At 40.6% G+C, this 19,148-nt stretch overlaps 2 protein-coding genes across 4 annotated transcripts; one reads left to right on the top strand and one right to left on the bottom strand.

The window, feature by feature from the left end:
* Positions 1–787: 787 nt before the first annotated feature.
* Positions 788–15,155, bottom strand: fancd2 (FA complementation group D2). 3 transcript variants are annotated; one of them, XM_081607201.1, is made up of 44 exons: positions 14,633–15,155; positions 14,374–14,434; positions 13,401–13,535; positions 13,247–13,314; positions 13,063–13,169; positions 12,901–12,961; positions 12,687–12,739; positions 12,514–12,592; positions 12,277–12,401; positions 12,108–12,195; positions 11,624–11,728; positions 11,444–11,544; positions 11,234–11,348; positions 10,622–10,657; positions 10,222–10,368; positions 9,997–10,131; positions 9,375–9,506; positions 8,794–8,901; positions 8,589–8,698; positions 8,426–8,480; positions 8,166–8,285; positions 7,943–8,016; positions 7,420–7,569; positions 7,244–7,344; positions 7,014–7,129; positions 6,832–6,940; positions 6,637–6,729; positions 6,434–6,528; positions 6,196–6,345; positions 5,994–6,110; positions 5,630–5,758; positions 5,430–5,548; positions 5,217–5,327; positions 4,953–5,083; positions 4,768–4,867; positions 4,232–4,354; positions 3,945–4,038; positions 3,767–3,838; positions 3,208–3,246; positions 3,037–3,111; positions 2,719–2,793; positions 2,126–2,272; positions 1,942–2,046; positions 788–1,169 (listed from the first exon to the last, which is right to left on the bottom strand). In XM_081607201.1, the coding sequence occupies exons 2-44, from the start codon at positions 14,432–14,434 to the stop codon at positions 1,143–1,145; spliced, it is 4,293 nt and encodes a 1,430-aa protein (XP_081463327.1). In that variant the 5' UTR covers positions 14,633–15,155; the 3' UTR covers positions 788–1,142. The 3 variants fall into 3 exon arrangements, with proteins under 3 accessions (XP_081463327.1, XP_008408080.2, XP_008408079.2); XM_008409858.2 differs by having other exon boundaries at positions 6,196–6,351; positions 14,522–15,148; XM_008409857.3 differs by having other exon boundaries at positions 6,196–6,351; positions 14,633–15,145.
* A 1,557-nt stretch (positions 15,156–16,712) lies between these two features.
* On the top strand, positions 16,713–18,190 carry gpx1b (glutathione peroxidase 1b). Its single transcript, XM_008409859.3, has 2 exons — positions 16,713–17,005; positions 17,526–18,190. The coding sequence occupies exons 1-2, from the start codon at positions 16,790–16,792 to the stop codon at positions 17,874–17,876; spliced, it is 567 nt and encodes a 188-aa protein (XP_008408081.2). The 5' UTR covers positions 16,713–16,789; the 3' UTR covers positions 17,877–18,190.
* Positions 18,191–19,148: the final 958 nt, after the last annotated feature.

The raw sequence follows: 19,148 nt of genomic DNA on the forward strand, positions 1-19,148 counted from the left end.
CTTACAACATATAAGTAGCAATAAATAACTTGATCATAAATTTTAAGTTATGACACCATTTTTATTTAAATTGTCACATACTATAAAATTTTACATCATGACAAATGTTTAATCGCATTTTGGACCCAAATACATTAGTATTACATGCTTTTGCAATAAAATCAGAAAATATTTGACACCATTGTGCTAAATTGCGCTTTATTTTCTGTTTTTCATATATTTATACCTTAAATCTCTCCATTAAGACCAAAGCGGAACCAAAATAAAGCCCCTTGTTTGTGTGGCGAAAAACTTGGTGAGTAAAGCTGATTATGATTCTGATTAAAGACATTTTGGACCCGAGTTTAAAGTACTTCCTTATTCAAGAGTCAGCAATCCACCTCTGCTCGCGTTTGATTTTCCAGCTCAAGGGGTCAACAATTTAAAAGTCCTAAACAACTTGGAGCCGCATGTTAATACCGTTATGAAGCTGTTCTTTTCTTCAGGCTCCAAGTAGGTCGCCTCCAATTGTGCCGACTACTTAACTCGTTAAGGAATCTGTAATACCTGTCGTTTTCATTTTCTCACTTGATTAAAAACATGGAAACACGTGTCTTTTTGCGAGGCAGTGCGCCGTTTTCGTTCTTCTTGGGAGCGTTAGGCACCGAGTGCGACGAGCTGAGTTTTTGTGTTAAGGTAAATAAAACCTTTTTTACTCGCAAGGACAACTCTGGACGTCATCCATGCCTGATCCGGGCAACACAGATGTATTTACGTTAAACATTTGAAACAAACAATGTAAGCAGAATTATTGTGATCAAAGCAATCTATTATTTATTGGCTGACAAATAGAAGATTTTATTCAGAACACATAGTAACAGTAGTCCTTTATTAGGCAAGCTAAGATGCAAAAATACATCCCAGGAATCCTTTAAAGTGTCCGGTATTTTGTATTTTATTGCCTAAACATAAACAAACCGTGATTAAATATTGGCCAATTAGCATTTAAGAGCTTAAAAATTACTATTAAATCTATTAAACATAGAAAAAAAAGATGAATCTGTACATTACATCTTTTTTAAATGAAATAAAACAAAAGTTTACATATTTAAGTTTTAATCAGAATCTTCTGTACTGTCCTCCTTTCTGCTGATCCTACTGGTTTAGTCAGAATCATCACCTTCCTGATCCTGCAGAGATAAAAACATGATATCTGTTTAAAATGCATAACTTACTTCAGGACAAACTTTCAAGTAGAGCAACGGCTCTGCAGAGCGAATCTGGACTTCTGTGAAAACTATTAGCCTTCAAAAGTCAACTCCAGAAGTTTTCACGTAGAGGTTGCTGCCCTCTAGAGTCTCAGCTGTCTGTCAGCAGGACTCATTTAAACATGTATTTTGATGTCTCAAAAGAATATTACAAAAGTCCAAACGTTTTTCATTTTAAAGTGAACAAACTTATCCCCGACACAGCTTGAGAAAACAGTTCCTTGTTACAGTTATGTTTAAGAGGCTTTCAGTTCTCATCATGTGTTGCAGAATGTCTTTATGGCTGCAGCTCCACTCAGTTAAACTGTGACCATTTCTCAATTGGTTCAAAAAGTAAAAACCACCTTTATTGATTTCTGATACTGATTACGCCCATTTCAAATACGAGTCTATCTGGTTTGTTGTATTAAGTGTGTGTAATATAGATCCTTACTTGTTACTATGGTGTTTTACATTCAATACATGGTTATTTTGTTTACCATTTCCTGATATTTCTTTTAATAAGCTCAAACCTCCTGTACGTTTTTCATTTAAAATGCCCTGCTTCTCCAAACCCACAATTATATGTTTTACCATCATTTTTGTTTGAATTTAACTACAAAGGTTTACAGTGCATTTATGGGAAATATTACTGCCGTCCTCAGGCTTTACGGATGGATGACAGTCTAAATCCATTTTTTTAAAAGGTAAGTACCTCGTCATCTGACTGTTCCTGTGCTGGCGGTAATTCCTGATTCCCCTCCTCCTCTTCGTCGTCGTCATCACTCCCTTGTGATCGCTGAGAAAGAATCTCTTCACCCTGCAAGGTGCATCACATGATTCTTTTGGAGTTCGCAAATCAAAAGCCGCCGTCAGATAAAAGTTAAACCATGTGCGACCTTCAGGTTCCTATTCTTCAGGTTTCCCATCCAGAAGGCCTCCTGGCAGTTGTTGAGTGTCAGCATGGCCTTCACTCTGTACACAAACAGCTCCAGGCTCTTCTTCACAGCTGGCACGTGGTTAGTTAGGCTGGTGTCCTGGTGAATCTGAGTAAACAGAAACATCCGGATACCGTGAGGACAGGAAATTTACATGTAATCAACATCAACTCTGGGCTCGTCATTTATTTTAACTACTCTTTCCCCCCCCCCCCATCTCACTCACAGCATCAAATTTACACATGTATCCCAACTAGTATTTCACAAATAATCCTGAACAAGCAAAACAAAAAAGAAAAGCATTTAGTAAAGCTATCATTCCAAAACAAAGTATTTTATTAAAAATAAGTCAGTTTCTGATATTTATCTCCAGGATGAGTGCGTGTAAATTGTCTAAACGACCCTGAAAGGCCAACTGTTGTTATTATACGGTTATTATGGGAGCTCTTCTTGAAGTATTCGTGAGGTTTTCTGCTGCCAGTTTTGCAACACGTTGCATCATAGGATGAAAATGAATTCACAGAACGAGTCAGAAGAGATAAAGCTGTTGCTACCTTGGAATGTCCACACATGTGGTGGAGCTGCCGAGTGCTAAGCTGGAAGGTCTTCAGCAAACTCTGGACATCCTCCTTTAAAATACAATTTATGCACACAGTGTTTATATGCAGAATTTATACACAAAAATTGTACTTTTCAGCTTTTGTAAAGCACTGGCTATACATCTACTTGAGATGATCAAGAACAACCTGAAAATTTTTTTGACACATTTTTTGATACTTACATATGTCTTTTAAACACTATTCGAACAAAATGCAATGACCAAACGTACTCAACACAACTGATATTTGCTGTGAGGTCTGTTTTTTGGTTACCTTGTGCCTCTTGAAGCTGTAGTCTAGCAACGGCATTCCCAACTTCAGAAAAGACTCCAGAAAAAGTCGTCCATACTGGCAAAAGCAAATCATGTTTTTTGGTTAACAAAGTAACAGCAGCAGACGAAACTAAATACAATAACCTCCAGAAAGCAAAGAAAGCTAACTCACCTTTAAGGACACATTAAGTACTGGCCTGGAATCAAACACCTACGAGATGATCAAAGGAGAAAAACTTTTATATCTGGGTTTTTTTTTTTTTTATATCTAATTGTTCTCATATTAACGTATGAGAACAATTAGAAAGAATTAGATTTCACTCGGAAGAGTCAATTCATATTTGAACATTAAAATATGGAAACATGACAATTTGAGTGAATAGTTAAAGTCTGTTCCAGTCACAGTCATCATACATTATGTTAATATAAGTTTTCTTATTAGTGACTATTTTTTTCTTTCAGGGTGGAATAATTAAACAACATGTAGCTGCAAGAATCTTTAAAAATAAGAGCTGCCAATTTAGCAAACTAACTAAGGTACATATTATTATGTATAACTTAGAATCTCTATATATATTGAAGAAAGTTGATGTTAGAATCAAACCTGTACACATGGTTCTTTAATTCATTTAAACAAAATCTCCAAAATGCCTAAAAAGAGTTCATGTGAACACTTGAGTGAAGAGGTAGAGGTTTTACTGCTATACGAAGGCATGAACAGATGAATTTACCTTCACCAGGTTGACTAGGATGTGAAAATCTCTGATGGCCAGGTTCCACGTCAACAACTTCTCACTTTGAGCCTAAAAGATTCACACAGATGCTCTCCGTCTTACTCTTCAAATCACAAGAAAGACTGATAGACGTCACAAACAGGACCGCAGGCAGCGCTGCGCCCTGGAGTCTGACCTCAGAGCTGTCGCTCATTTTACCAGCAGGAATCCTCCTGGCAGCTTTCTCCAGCTCGGCCATCAAAACCTTGTAGAAAACCAGGAACGTTTGTCTGCAGAATGCAAAAAAAATAAAATAAATAAAAAATAATATATATATATATATAGTCATTTCACGTTTTTTTTTTACGTTTTTTAGCAAATATCGGTAAATAAACTGCAGTTTTATGGGCCTGGTGCTCTCAAGTGTTGCTGTAACTTACAGGAGCAGAGAAGATAACAAATGAGAAATGAGAACTAGTTTACCTGTTCAGAGTGGGCCAGGAAGCAGAGCTTTCATCTTTGGACGCGTTGATCAGCTCGGTGATTCCTTCTCCGGCTATTTCCTCCACCGCCTTCAAAATGTCGTCAACGTGCTCAAGGTAGATGCTGAAGAGAGTGAGAAAATACACAATCCGTTGAAGAGAGGTCAGAAAATACATTTTTTTAAAAATAGGCGTGTGTTCAGAAAGAATGTAATCTTTTTTTTTTTTTTGCAACTATCTTGTGTGAGTTATTAGTTTTAGTTCTGTGTGGGATTCACAAATGTCTCTGAGAGGAAATTAGATGTTTTTTAAATAATATTGTAATTTACCTATTTTCAGTTACAAACACCGAAGATGCAGTGACAACATCACAGAAACTAATTCATTCTGTGCTCAATATGTTGTGTGTCTTTAAGATGATTACCATGAAAATTTGATACAAGGCAAACAAAAAAACAAAAACAGCATAGCATACATGCAGCTATCCTTTCTGGTGAGCCTCCGCGTTGAGCATTTTTGTGTGCGATGCAGACCTACCTAAGGAGCGTGTGAAGTGCCTCGTTGAATTTGCTGCCTCGCTCTTTCTCTCCGCTAGCCGTCACCCAACTTTGGTTCAGGAAGCGGCGCGCCAGGGAGGCTGCGATGCAAAATCGAGACCAGATTCATCACATTTTGTTTCTGGATGGTGGAGTGGAAGATTCATGTCCGGATGTCAGCCTCACCGGTCTGCTCTCTGTAAGCACCAGGGTTTCCTCCCTTCTCTGACACAGTTGACAGGAGCTGGGAGAGACACAGAGCTGTGCTCAGGCTTGGCATGGTGCTGCGGAAGTTCAGCAGGTACTCGAAACTGTGCCTAGAAGAGCAGGGATAAATATTAGGCATCGAGACACAGAGACGGAAGTAAAACAAGGATCTTAAATCCTAAATGAAAACCAGTCAAAGTGCAGAATCTGGTCTGTCATCTGGTTTAGAAAGTTGGAACCCACTTGACGAGCTGCTCCAGGGTCAGTTCAGGACCTCCTTCTTTAAGTCGTCCAGCCAAAACTCCCAGAGCTTTCTTCAACAAGCTCCGCTGTCCCGGCTGGCTGAATCCAGACCTGACAAATCCCAACGATAGAACAGCTCAACAAACCAACGAAAGGCCGACACGGACCGCTTCACTTCCAAGTTCCTGGGTTTAGGACCCAGCGTTCACTCACCAACTCAAGGTGGTGTTTATGACCTGCAGGAGCAGCTGGTAACCTGCTGACATTACCTGGTGCTCCTCCACATCCGTAGATGGTCCGTCCACAACGCCATTGTTCTCAGACAGCAGAGTCTGTAAATGCACAAATGCATTCAGTAAGGGGCGTTTTTAACTCATTTAAAGAGACGACATGAGAAGTCAAGGATTCTGCACCTGAAAATGATTATGGCAGTTTTCCAGATGTGAGCAGAGGGCGGGCAACAGCTGGACACAGTAGGAGGCGATGTCTTTTGTAGTCCTCTGTTGCAGATGTGAGAATCCCACGGTTTTATCCGCCCTCACCTACAAAAATAAAATGTCTCTGTTGATGCAGCTTTATGGATTTGCACCTTGATCAATGTTTCTTCTAAAACGGTAGAGAACTGGAGACTGAATCCCTCTTAGCACAAAGTTTTCTTTTTTTTTACTTTCTGCAATTATTTTTGGCCAAAAAACATCCCCCCTTTTGTTAACCTTTAAATAGTTTGTGAAGATGTAACTGTCCTCTTTGCTATCGTGTCGTATTATCGGTCTGTACCTTGAGGAACGGAGCTCTCTTTGCTGGAGCGGCAGTGAGACTGAACTCCAGCTTGTGCTGCATATCCTCCAGCAGGAAGACCAGCTCAGTGGGACCCAACACGACCTCCTCTTGAACCTCGGTCATTTAAATCATACACCGGGTGTTTAGGGTAAATGCAATTAAGCCAAAGCAGGATCACATCAATTATTCACAGCCTCACCTTAGTGTGGAGCTCCGAGTCCAGCAGCGAGCGTGACAGCAAACCACACTGCAGCACACTGAGCACCTCCATGTCCAGCTCTCTGAAGAACGGCCTGTACGCCGTCAAACTGACGCCGAGCCGGTTCTCTTTTTCCTTCTCCTTTTCCGGCTGCTCCTGCAGAACATTTAGAAATTTTTTTTATGTCCGCATGCTTATATTTGCTTTAAACAGAATTATATTCATCTAAAGCCGCCACCTGCTGAGTTTCGTCTGCTTCGGTCGCCTCCTCAGGCTGAGAGACGCCTTCTGGGGCATTCTTACCAGGAGCCTTTCGCTTTTTCCCCGCCCCATCTGAGCAGCACAGGACAGTTAAACAAATACAAGCTAAAATAGTACATTAAGCATAACTACACCAGCTGAAACAAAGAATATATATCTGTGTGTGTTGGATTTAGCCACCTTTCTTTGCCTTGTTCACAGGAACACCGAAACTGATCCCATCTGTAGTTTCTCCATCAAAGTTTGAAACAGGTGGCATGTAACCGGGAGTTCCTGGAAGCAGGAGAAAAAAACTAAGACTAATTGGGGGACGTGGGGGGAAAGGGGGTTATAAATAAGTTATTGGAGAAACAAACAAACAAAAAAAAAAAACACCTGCGAGAGCCCTCTCCAACAGCGTCTGTAGAACAGTGATGTTCTGCAGACGAGTCATCACCTTCATCTTCATCTCCGTCTCTTTCTGTTTGCAGAACGCGTTCACGACCTGTGAAAACAAACTCCAGTCACATTGGCGTCTTTAAAACGCTTGTCCTTTTTTGTTTTCGAGCTGCAGTTACCTCTCTGAACCAGTTGATGGTGTGAAAGAGCAAAGTACAGAGGAACTCCCTCTCAGCTTTTGACAGGCTGTCAACTTTGTCCACTACGTCCATGTTTGTCAGGATTAGAGGACATCCTGTGATGTGGAAAATGCAAACGCGCAGAAAAAAAAAAAACTGCTTTAAAACTGAGGAAGATTTAAAAAATAAAAAAAAACCAAAAAGAAAAACTTGTTTCTCCCTGTTCTCACCCACGAGGGCATCGATCTCTTCTAGATCTCCCTGATGCCGTTTCTCTTCACAAAGCCTCAATAGGCGGAAAAAGGGAGATAAGCAGAGAGGGGACACACGCCTGTAAAAAAAAACACAACATTAGCAGTCATGGTCACACCTACATATAAACATCCCGTTTCACAAAGTCACCGACTTTTCTTGCTTCTGTTTCCCAATTTGAGATTGCTGCTCTCCTTTACTTTGGGTTTCTTTGGCCAGCAGAGGCAACAGGTTGATGGCGATACCTCCCTGACTCTCATCCTCCTCGAGGTTGTACATGGCACAGGCCGGAAAGATGAAGGATCTGGAACGAAGAACAGAACGTGAGCTGAACGGGTGAAAGAAAGAAACGATGAATGAATGAATGAATGAATGAATGAATGAATGAATGAATGAATGAATGAATGAATGAATGAATGAATCCACCTTTAGAGAAAGACGGAATAAGATGTGGGACATTAGAAGGTTTGGAAATAAAAATGTTTTTCCATATGGTATTTTCTTTTCCCATGCCTTTCCTAACCCAGAAAACTCACATTTTATACTTTAGGGTGAAGTGACAGCTCAGCAAAAATTACTTTAATCAAAATATCCGTATTTACATTGAAACTGTGTAAATTATGTAAATAATTTACAATCAAAATTATTTTTATACTTTTTTTATTTTGAGCACCAACCCTGCTATATCTGGTCCAAGGTCCACTACAAAGTCATCCTGGAAGTCATCCAGGACACTCATCCCAATCATTTCCTGTCAAAACATTGCAAACAATGAATGTGAAATACTTGTTTGTGAGATTGCTTGATCTTAATCTGAATTTCTTCTTCTTAAAAAATCTTTTGAAAGTATAACACAACATTGCCGTTGTAGTTTTTCTTGGGGAAATTCCTGAGACGTACCTCCACCTGCGGGTCCAGTGCAGAACTCCAGATCAGGTTGGCCAGTTCATCGTAGTACAGAGCCGCTGCCTCGGGGGAGCTTTCACTGCTCGACTTCACCAGCTCCAGCAGAGCCGTCACCTGCAAGAGAGACAAAAGAAATGTCAAAATGAGAATCATTACATAACTGTATGTATAACAAACTCAGACCATATCATGAAGCCATTAGTTCAGACACACTTACGGGTTAGTTAGCGCTCAGAGGAATGCTGCTGCCTTACCTGTCTTAACGTTTCCTGGGACAGAGAGCTGCTCTGTGATTCCTTTCCTTTAGGCCTAAAATGGAGGAGTGGATAGAGAGCAACGTAGGACACGTGAGACAGAAATGACAAAAACACGAATCAAACGAAAGAACCAAACTTAAAAGTTTACGTGAAGCATCACCTCAAGGCTCCCATGCTGCCGACAATCATCACAGCGCCAATGATGCCAATGCGCTTATACTTTGGCACGGTGCTGGAGAGCTGCTTACGGATCACTATGTGCATGTCGTCCTGCAGGAAGAGAACAAACGGATTGGTGGGGAAGAAAAAAAAAAAAAGGTAGATGCAGATACACTCTGATATGTAAGAGAGCGTGAATAAGCAACCTGGATGTGAGATCCTTGCTGCTGCTGCCCAAATGCCAGTCTGCTCAGAAGGTGGAAGAGTCTTCTGATCTGCTGTGCTGTGAGATTGTCCATGTAGTCCAAGATCCCCTGAGTCAAACACACTGACCGGTTCAAATCCAACCCAAACACATGAGCATCTTTAAAATTGTCGAGGAGGGAAGCGTTTATTTTCATGGCATCTGTCATCATGTTCATGCAGCACATTTTTCACAAAAGCCACAAAAAAAAAAAAAAAAATCTAGTTTTTCCAACTAAACGGAAATAAAAACCAACAGTGTCTATTCAATAAAGAATCAATCGTAATAACGTAAAATGTAGACTAAATTTGCAAGATGTTAAGGCCTCTGCATTGGACGACGTTAAAAGTTAAATTAAAGGGGAAAAAAGAAAAAGAAATTCAGTGAGCTACTGTCCATAATTTCAGTTTGCAGAGGGTTTTATCATTTGGGGCGTATATTCCAAACACTTAATATTTTGTTCCTTTTTTATTTATATATATCTATAGTGAAAGAACAATTTTATTTATTTTATTTTTTTTCACATGGGGCAGATTCATGTACCTTCACAAAAACAGCATAGAGAGCCATTTCTGAGGGTTTTTCCATGACGAGACTGCAGAGCAGCTCCAGGGCCACGTCCACCTCCCCGCTGACACCGCTGCACACGTGGGTCACAAGAGAGCCAACGACCTCCTGTAAAACAACACCAGGCAGATTTAAATCACTCTGAGCTACTTCTGGATTCCTCACTAATTTGTGAGCCCATTTAATATTGACTTGTTGAATTTGACCCCTTCCCGCCTTTACATCTCCATTCTGAACAACCATTTTCCAAAACGGTTTATAATTTACCTTTGTCACAAATATTTTAATAAATTACAGTGACGATAAATGGGTTCAAATCCCACATGTAAATTTTATTTTTTACTTTATACTATTTGTTAAAAACAGTAGAATTATTAGAATACTAGGATGCCTTCAAACCATAAAAACTGTAAATGACCTCCTTCTACCAGATAATGCATCTTGGAATCATTAAGCCACATTTTCTTACATTACACTATGAGTCGTATGTATAACTCTACTTAAACCCGTCTGCTACCAAAAGCGGGTACAAAACAACCATCGCCCCTCTGAGGCTTTGAGATCTAAAACACAGACATGCACTGATTAACACCCCCACCTGCTGGCAGTAAGAGTCAAACGCAGTGAAAGAGTGGCTGTACATTTGCCCACCGAAAGGCACCACACAGGGGTCAGGAGAGCGCACCAAACTCTGAGCGAGAGCCAGGATGGAGGGGAAGTACCCCCGCATGACCTGCAAATGCAACAATTACAAGAGTAAAACTGCTGCGGGGCGGTACTGCTGCTCTGCAGAGGCGTGTGTGTGTTTTCCAGACTCGGCCACCTGAGAGTAGTCCCTGAAGGTTTTCTGCAGCAGAGCCTCCCGCATGAGTCCGGTCCTCACTTTGAGCTTCAGAACTCTCTCGGCGCCCCGGCGGCTCTGGTTGGCGTTGGTGCAGTGCAGGATGAAGAGCACCAGCAGATCTAAAACCTGACACGATGACACGGAGATCACCGATATACAATTACAAACTCAACATGCAACATTAAGCATCACAGTGACAGGTGCAGACTTGAACAACGTCTGGTGCTGACAGATGTCAGTGACAAGATCAACGGTCCTTGTCAGGAAGGAAAAAGTAAATGATTGGCAAAATTAGGCCAAGCAAGTAACTTAAAACACGCAACGAGATGTTTGCAAGCGGTAAAAACATGCGAGGGTTTCCAAGCTGAGAACAGCTCACCTTGTGGTCTTCAACATCATCCACAGACTCGATCGCCTGGAGATGAAACAAAAAAGTGAAGTCAACAGCTCTGAAGGTTAAGAAAGGCAGCTGTTTCTAACCTAAGCAAAAACAAAAATAGAAAATAGAATAACTTAAAAATCTTACAACCCCATTAATAAAGCGCTCACATTTTAATATATTCACTTTTCCCCAACATTGTTTGCTTTTGCTTTTCTGCCATTTGTGCATGTCATCATCCATCCATATCTGATTATCCCCTAAAGGCCCTGCAGGGTGCTGCAAATCTCCAGCGGTCATTGGTGGAGAGGCTGGGTCCACCCTGGACAGGTCGCCAGTCCATCACAGGGCAACACAAGAGACAAACAGGATAAACAACCACGCATACACACGCTCGTTCATTTTTGGAAATATAACCAAATAATGCATATTTTGAGCCAGTAGGGGGAAGTCAAGAGCACCTGCGGAGAACTGCTGGGAACATGCAGAAAGACCTCAGCCTGAAATTTTGAACCCAGGATCAACACGTTCTAAGCCCCTCACCACAATGTAGTCATCTTTAGAAAAAAAAAAGATTTAGAAAATTGTTTTCCTTGCAGATTATTTACTAACCTTGAGCCAAGCCTCAGAAATAGTTTTCTGGAACCGGACCGCCGACTTGATGCAGTCAAGTACCAACGTAACGCTGTCCTGACTGCTGCCAGAAGCGACGGCTGTAGAAGCAGATCTAAAGCAAAACACATAATCAGGAACTTCCTGAGCCGGTCGAAGCAAACATTTTGATATCGAGCTGCCGCAGAGCTGAACCCAGGTGTTTCTCACCCTGCCGATGACTTGCTTTTCATGCGGTTCTGTGAGGCCTGCAGCACCGGAGGAAGAACGCACTGCTCCAGCTCCAGCTTCTGACGCAGATTACTCACCACCTGAGGACAAACACGTGTCTTCATAACGATTACCACCAAAGAAAGAGTGAAACGATGTGGACGTGACTTAATGTCTGACTTCATGCGCGCTCGAGGCCGAGACAGAGTGCAGGATGAACTTCACCACAACGGGCAGGTCTTCCAGCTGGACAGCGGCAAGAGTGGCCATAACTGCCTCTCGGACCTGAGAAGAGAACGGTAACCAGTTGTGTGAAGAAGATTAAAAGAACAGATATAGTCGCTTCATTTACTATTGGATTCAAACCTGCTGACTTTGATTTTTTTTTTTAAAACCTGCAGCACATCTTTTCCCTGTCACAGTCCTTAGAAAATACAACGAGTGCATCTCTAATTGTTAGGAGTTGCCAATATAATTGTGCGTTAGGAACAAATATTCAAAAAAGCGCTTCAATACCCCTCTTAAGAAATGTACCTCAAATAAAAGTTAATAACTCAGTGTAAAATTATATCACTGCAGGAATTTGTTTCAAAATTCCTGTAGCGAATGTAAAACAATCTCTCATCTTTACTTGGGGCGCCAACGACATTATCACAATCTGTACCTCCGTCAGTAACGACGATGAGAGGTTGAGACTGGAGAGGGCGTCCAGGATGGGAACCGTCAGCTGAGTGTTCTCCTGGAGCAAAGCACTGCGAAGAAAAGAGATGAAAGCCTCCAAACCGCAGGCTGACAGCAACAATAATAAAACTCCAGTGTCATCCAGTCCCTACTTGAGCTCCCTGGCTATGTCATTGTGCTGAGAGTCTTCCAGTATCTCAGGTAAGCTGGTGATGATGTCACGCTGCACCTCAACCGGCGCTACTGACACCAGCTCCATCAGCTTCGCAGCAAGTTCCTACAACGCAGGAGAAATAAAAACGCATCACCGCCTCCTTAAAACACGCGACTGCAAACAGAACAAGTCAGCTTAAAACTTCAATAAGTCGAATAGATGATAAATATATCACCTTTGTGTCCACGACTCTGTCCAGCCATTTCAGCTGGTTAATAATCATGCGAGGAATATTGAGTCCTCCGTCCACGATGCTGTGATTTACAGAGCAAATGAAAACAGGTCGTGAAAAAAAAAAACTCCGAGAAATAGATTAAGTGTTTTCAAATGGACATGTGAAATACTGACCCATCGAACATAAACTCAGGGAGTTTCTCAAGTAAGGTGCTGATTATCAAAGTCTGCGAGAAAATGTGCAAGTCATTACAAATTCAAGGAAACAAATCTCAGAGAAAGGAATGCTTTTTTTCTAACAGTGTGACATCCTCATGAAACAAATATTAGTTGAATTTCTTCTTTTTTTCCATTGTGTAGTTAAAGGCAAAACACAAATAAATCAGACCTGCAGCATTTCGATCCCCAATAACATTCTGATGAGGCTTTCCTGGAATGAGCTGACAGATCTGCAGTAAATTCAATTCACACAATTCAAACATAAGCATACAGAGCACAGAAAGCTGCTGAGTGGACTGGTCACTTCCCAGAACGTTTGCATGTCCATTACCTCACATCTCCTTCAGATGGCTGTGGGATACATGGAAGAAGGCAGTTCCTGAACCTGTCCGGGTTCTCAACGTAAGCCTCCAAATCCATTATAAACTCCTTCAGGATCTAAATGAATGACGGGGTGAGTGAATGTGAGCAGCAGTAGCAAATGAGGAAAAGTTATGTGCTGGTATTTTACTCACATCAGGGTATCTGGGGCTTTTCTGCAGCTGCTGCTGTATTCGCTTCTGGAAAACCACCTGGTCAACAGCTTAAAAAAAAAAAACAGAACATTTAAGCAAACATGATACTTCGTTAAGTTAATTGAAATGTTTTTACACTAGTGTGTGTGTTTACCGATCTGATGCGATGCGCCGTTATGTTTCAAGCTGACGCCGGCTTTTTTTACAAAAGTTACAAAAACAGTTTCGCTCGTTTCCTCTGAGGCAGCCTCTTTAGGCTGCCGGCCGCTGTTGCGACTCTTCTTTGCCTCTGTAGACAAAAAAAAGAAAAAAGAACACAATATTACATAAAATAACACTGTTTACCAGACGTTAAAATATGAAAACTACAAAAGATACACCCTGTATGAAAAATACGTCAGTAACAACACACCTTCTACTACCCTTTCAAACTACAAATGTGTATCTCGTTATTATCACTTTCTTCACCCAGAGTTTTCTCTACAGGACTGAGAACTTAATTTATTATCATTTAAATATTAATGAACATACTCTTGTCTAACAATGTGTCGTGCTGTACTTATTTACCATTTCCCCAGATGAGAATGGTAGGAACCATGGGTTCTGGTCCATACTAGTTTGCTATAGTTTCAAATAATTTAAAGATTTTAATTATTGCTATGGTGATAGCGATTTAAGAGTAGGCGAGTGAATATTTTCATACAGGTATTTTCTCTTTTAAATCAGCAGCATGGTTTCTTGTCTTTCGGATTTTGAAGAGTAGCTAAGCAAAGTAGGAAAACACTCATATATGACCAATACGAGGCACAGTGATGAACTAAACAAAATATATACACAAAAGGCTTTTGTTGGATTTTTATAAGAATTGTTTGGGTATCTATAACTATCACACTTATGGGTTGTTGTTGGGTTTGTTTGTTTGTTTGTTTGTTTGTTTTAACAAAAATATTTATTGAAGTGGGATTTTTTTTTACCGTCACGGAATAAATGGACCTAAAGGTTAGATCGTTTCCAAATATTTCTAGTGTGAGTTAACGCCGTTGAAAGGACACACCTGATAATTCAGACATAAACTTGAGAAAGCTAGCATCTCTGTACAGATAACTGTGGATTTACATGAAACTTACTTGGGGCGGCAGTTGTTCCCGCTACTTTTTCCACAGAGGAGCGTCGCTTTTTGCGCATCATCTGTTATATTATAAAAGGAAAAAGTGTTAAAAGCAGTTGAAGCATCTTCGGTAAATCAAAAACATGACAGCTAACACCGCAACGTACGTTCAATACTTTGGACTTTGTCCCCAATCGCCATACAAACTTAACGTTATAAGTAGTTTATTGTTTTTAGCAGACCCTATTCTTTAGACTAAAAATAATGAGGAGACATACTTTTCCACAGAACGACGTCAAGAGACAAGCAGCACAATGATGTTGCAAAACAAACTCTCGCGCCAATGTACGGAGCACGTCACGACGTCAACCCTGGCTCCTCCTCCTCGTATCAAAAACTGAAAGAGAACGTGCTTCACGCTCCACGAAGAAGCTGCTTAGAAAATTAAACTATGAACGTTGTTGTTAGAGTTGGCCCATTTGCGTGAAAATCTTTACAACAACGGTTTACGCCATTTTGTAACCTTCCACCATTAGGGCGCGTATTTTATGAAAAACGGTCTAATATCAGGCGGGGTTAGGGCTCTTAATTCTCCTAATTTAAGAGAAACGCACTTAGACCGGTGTACGCCAGAGTAGTAAACACGCGACCCTCTTAACATCGAAGAGTAGGCTGAGCTGAGCTCTTTACTTTTACTGCGACCCTCCTGTCATTTCTTGATCAAACTGTTTTAAATCATTCCTACCGTCAGCGAGACTCTCACAAACAAAATGTAAGGAAAAAAAAACAAAACAAAAATAAATTTCAGAATAAAAACATTACAAATTAGAAAATCAAAAACAAGAAATATCCCACAATTTTATTTCACAATTATTTTGTCTTAAATAACAGTAATACATGGCAGTATCATTTCGAAAGGGAGCTCAGAAAGCACAAAACACACAAGAGTGATGACCTTTTAAGTAAAATTAGATGATCAAGGACTAATTTTATTATAATTATTATTATTGTTGGCTCAGCTTTTAAGCCTTTCTTAATTTGGAGAAAGAAATGTCTTTTTAAAGAATGATTTATTTCTTTCCCTTTTTTTTGGTAGAAGGGATGAAGTCACATGAGGGTTTACTGAACCACCTGACTGACCGTCATGTGAGATGTTGCAGTCATGCTGCTTGAGATGCTGCTGATGAAAGGAGATGTAGGGATGGGATGTGGAAGCCAGAAAAGCCCATGCAGTTCAGAGCTTTTCCACACTGCTTTTCGGCTGCACACACAACAGGTTTTTTTCAGGGGACATACGCCTATTCTTTTGAAGCGGCGAGTCTTCATTGAAATGCCAGGTGTTATTTGTAATGCAGTTTGTTTCTCTGAAACGGGCCTTCTAACTTTCTCTAAAAATCTTCAAGAGGTTATGATATCAAACTTTGACATAATTCGTGGACATCATTCACTCATATTACATCCTGCTGAAATAATGTTGCATGTAGGAAAGTCTTGCTTTGTGCAGCAACAACAAAAAAAATCTGTGACTTAGGGCAAAACGCAACAAACATTAAACAAGAATACTAAAACTTAGCATGTTTTAATATAGCCTGTATAGGTTTGTTTATTTAAATTTGACCTTTGTCAGTTAAAATGTCAGATATCCTCATGTACCACAGTAATTATGTATGTATAAGTATATGTTTTTTTTTCACTATGAAGCGTACATTATTTTTCAGTAACTTCTAATCAGAGGGTGACCAAGACAAACACAGATTTCTATGATATAGCGTAATTTTCACATAAAACCTAAAATTTACACACTAAATGGAGTATGTAGTGTTTGTCAGCATGCTAGTGATAACCCGCATACTTTAAGTAAAAAGCTACTGGGTGAAAACTGTATTGGCAACACAAGCTAATGTATTTTTCTCAATTTTCTTATTCGAGGCATACATATTCTAAAGGAATATGTTGAACAACACATATTTTACAGAATAATGACTACAATATGTCCGAAATACTAGCAACGGTCATTGAACTACACTTAGATATTCTGTAAGTGCAGCAGCCTTATTGGGGATATAAAACGCAGAATATGGCAACTTCTTTGTTGTTTGTCTGACTGAGAATTAGGGGAGAAAAAAACTAAGAAACTTGTACGTAAGGGTACAAGACACCTCAACATTTATCTAACCCCATTTGTTCCCTCGGCCCCCAAGTCAGGTGTCTTCTTTCTAAACGAAAGCGTCTATCTTGAGTTCGCCAACTGTTGATGGGGTGAACTATCTTGATTGCATAAACGAAACGTAAGCCTACTGACGGTATAGGCGGGTAATTGTCTCGACAAGGGAAAACAGACTCTTTGACAGTTTAAGAACCAGGGAGCGGGCGAAGGAAGCGCAGAAAACAGCGCACTTGACTTGGGTTACGTCTTTGGGAGGAAAACCTGAATAATGGCATCGAAATTTTACAGCCTGACGGCTAAACTGTTGACAGGAGAAATATTTAACTTCTCCTCGCTTCAGGGAAAAGTCGTCCTTATTGAGAATGTCGCGTCTCTCTGAGGCACGACCGCCAGGGATTACACCCAGATGAACGAGCTCCACGAGAAGTACTCCGGTAAGGGGCTCGTTATCCTGGGAGTGCCCTGCAACCAGTTCGGCCATCAGGTGAGGAAACTCACTCTTACTATGCTGTTTACCCCCCCTCCGGGTTTGTACAGTTAGTTTCTAAGTTTTTATTTTCCCTAATTTGCAGTTCATCATAAAAAAGCTTTTGCCTAAAAATTGTAATTTAAATTGAAGAGATGAGGATATTAGTTTGTTTGATTTATGTGGTTAAAAATGGTCCTTTGCATCTGTAGTTTCAATTTTGAGGGATTTTTATTTTAGAAGAGGAAATTGTGGTTTATTTAAAGTTCCACCTAACAACCAAATAAATATTCATTATACTTCTATTTTTTTCTTCTTTGTTTTTTGGTACTTTAACGCATTAAACCACATAGTTTAACGACATTAAGCTATGCATTAAACAACTTAGAAATGGTTCCTATAAGTTGCAAATAGTCGTAAAAGATTTCACAGAAAAGAGGAAGTTCGGTTTTCTTCGCTTAGTTCTTCCTGATCTAGATAAGAGGCAACATGAGTAAGACCGCCATAGTTAATGTCCGTATTAATGATCAACCCGCAGGAGAACTGCAAGAATGAAGAAATCCTCCTGTCCCTGAAGCATGTCCGTCCAGGAAACGGCTTTGAGCCAAAGTTTCAGCTCCTGGAGAAGGTGGATGTCAATGGGAAGGACGCCAACCCCCTGTTTGTGTTCCTGAAAGAAAAGCTCCCATTCCCCAGCGACGAGCCTTCATCCCTGATGACCGACCCCAAGCTGATCATCTGGAGCCCGGTGAGCCGGAACGACGTGGCCTGGAACTTCGAGAAGTTCCTCATTGGGCCAGACGGGGCGCCCTTTAAGCGCTACAGCAGGAGGTTCCTCACCAGCGACATCGAGGAGGACATCAAGAAGCTCCTCAGGCAGGCGACCTAACCACCCAACAGCTGACCCTGGCCCAATTATGTCCAGCAATAAACCAGGTTCCAACTTGTAATTCACCAGGGAGACATCCGTGGGGCCTTCTCTACTCCCTCTGCGGTTTCTCTAGATGTTGGCATCACCTGTGCTCTCCTGTGTCTGATAGCTGTGTTGTTTTGTTTTTACTACATGAAGACGTCCTCTGAAACCAGGTGTAAGGGGGGTGTCGGATGAAATGTAAAAGATGCAATGTTTACGGCTTCATCGGCTGCATGTAAAGCACGGTTGTGGTGTGATGTGAGGACCAATAAAAGTTTTTATTATCCAAACTTTGTCTTTTTAATTGTCCCCCAAACCTTATGCTCTATGCCATCGAAGCATCTATAAGTTTCTATTATCTTCCTTTTACTATTTGAATACTCTTTAGCAAGTAGAATAAGCTAAATTAAAAACATTTTGCAAAATGACTATTATATACTCCGTGGTCTCTACTCTTGCACACTGTGGCAGATCATAGTCCATTTTGCCACCAGACAGCAGGAGTGGTTAGTAATTATGTTGCATCACTTGCAACTACAGGTTATGTTGCAACACAGATGTTTTCTGTTCAGTCTCACCCGGTTGTCCATCACAGTGGAGATTTAAATTCGGGGTGTGGGTCTGCTTGCTGTAGTGTTAGATTTGAGCTGTTTTTGATTGTGAGTGTTGTGGAGATTTATAGTGCCTTCCTAAAGTGGAAGGTAAACGATACATGAGTTTTTCCAGTTTTACAACTTGAGGTCTTTGGGGTTATGTATCAAACCACATTTGCACATCCAGAGAAAACAGTTTAAGCTCAGTCAAATGACATGGAAAGCATTTTTATTTCGAGTCTTGCCACAGGTTCTCAGAGGGTTTTTGTTCTGGACTTGTCTCGTGTGTCTGCAGCTTCTCCAGTTACTATAGGGGTTTTAGCTGCCTATCTGATTAACGCTCGCCTTGCAGGCACCAATCTGCTGAGGTGTGTGGCCACACCTTGGCAGCTTTGCAGACCTGACACAATCTCCAACCTACTCGGTGAAATGTTCAAAGCTCACAGTTCAGTTAAGGGACACATGGGGAAAAAATGGTTGCAGTAGAATCTTTTTTTTTTTTTTTTTTTTTAGGGATGTCAGATTAAAAAGGGGACTGAATACATATGCTCACCACACTTTTCAGATTTTATTTGAAAAGCCTTTTCACTTTTACTTTGCCCAAAAGAAATAGCTGGTTTACGATATGAAATCTAACATACACTAAAGTTTACTG

This window comes from Poecilia reticulata, chromosome 5 (genome assembly GCF_904066995.2).
Source record: "Poecilia reticulata chromosome 5, P_reticulata-male-v2, whole genome shotgun sequence".
Lineage (NCBI taxonomy): Eukaryota > Metazoa > Chordata > Actinopteri > Cyprinodontiformes > Poeciliidae > Poecilia > Poecilia reticulata.

What these genes read in the sequence shown, in the direction of transcription:
- fancd2 (XM_008409858.2), bottom strand. Translation starts at nt 14,434, where the DNA reads ATGATGCGCAAAAAGCGACGCTCCTCTGTGGAAAAAGTAGCGGGAACA. An exon ending in CGGCCTCGAGCGCGCATGAA is followed by an intron (nt 11,545 to 11,623) that starts GTCAGACATTAA and finishes GTTTGTCCTCAG; the next exon opens with GTGGTGAGTAATCTGCGTCA. An exon ending in TCCTGGCCCACTCTGAACAG is followed by an intron (nt 4,039 to 4,231) that starts GTAAACTAGTTC and finishes TGCATTCTGCAG; the next exon opens with ACAAACGTTCCTGGTTTTCT.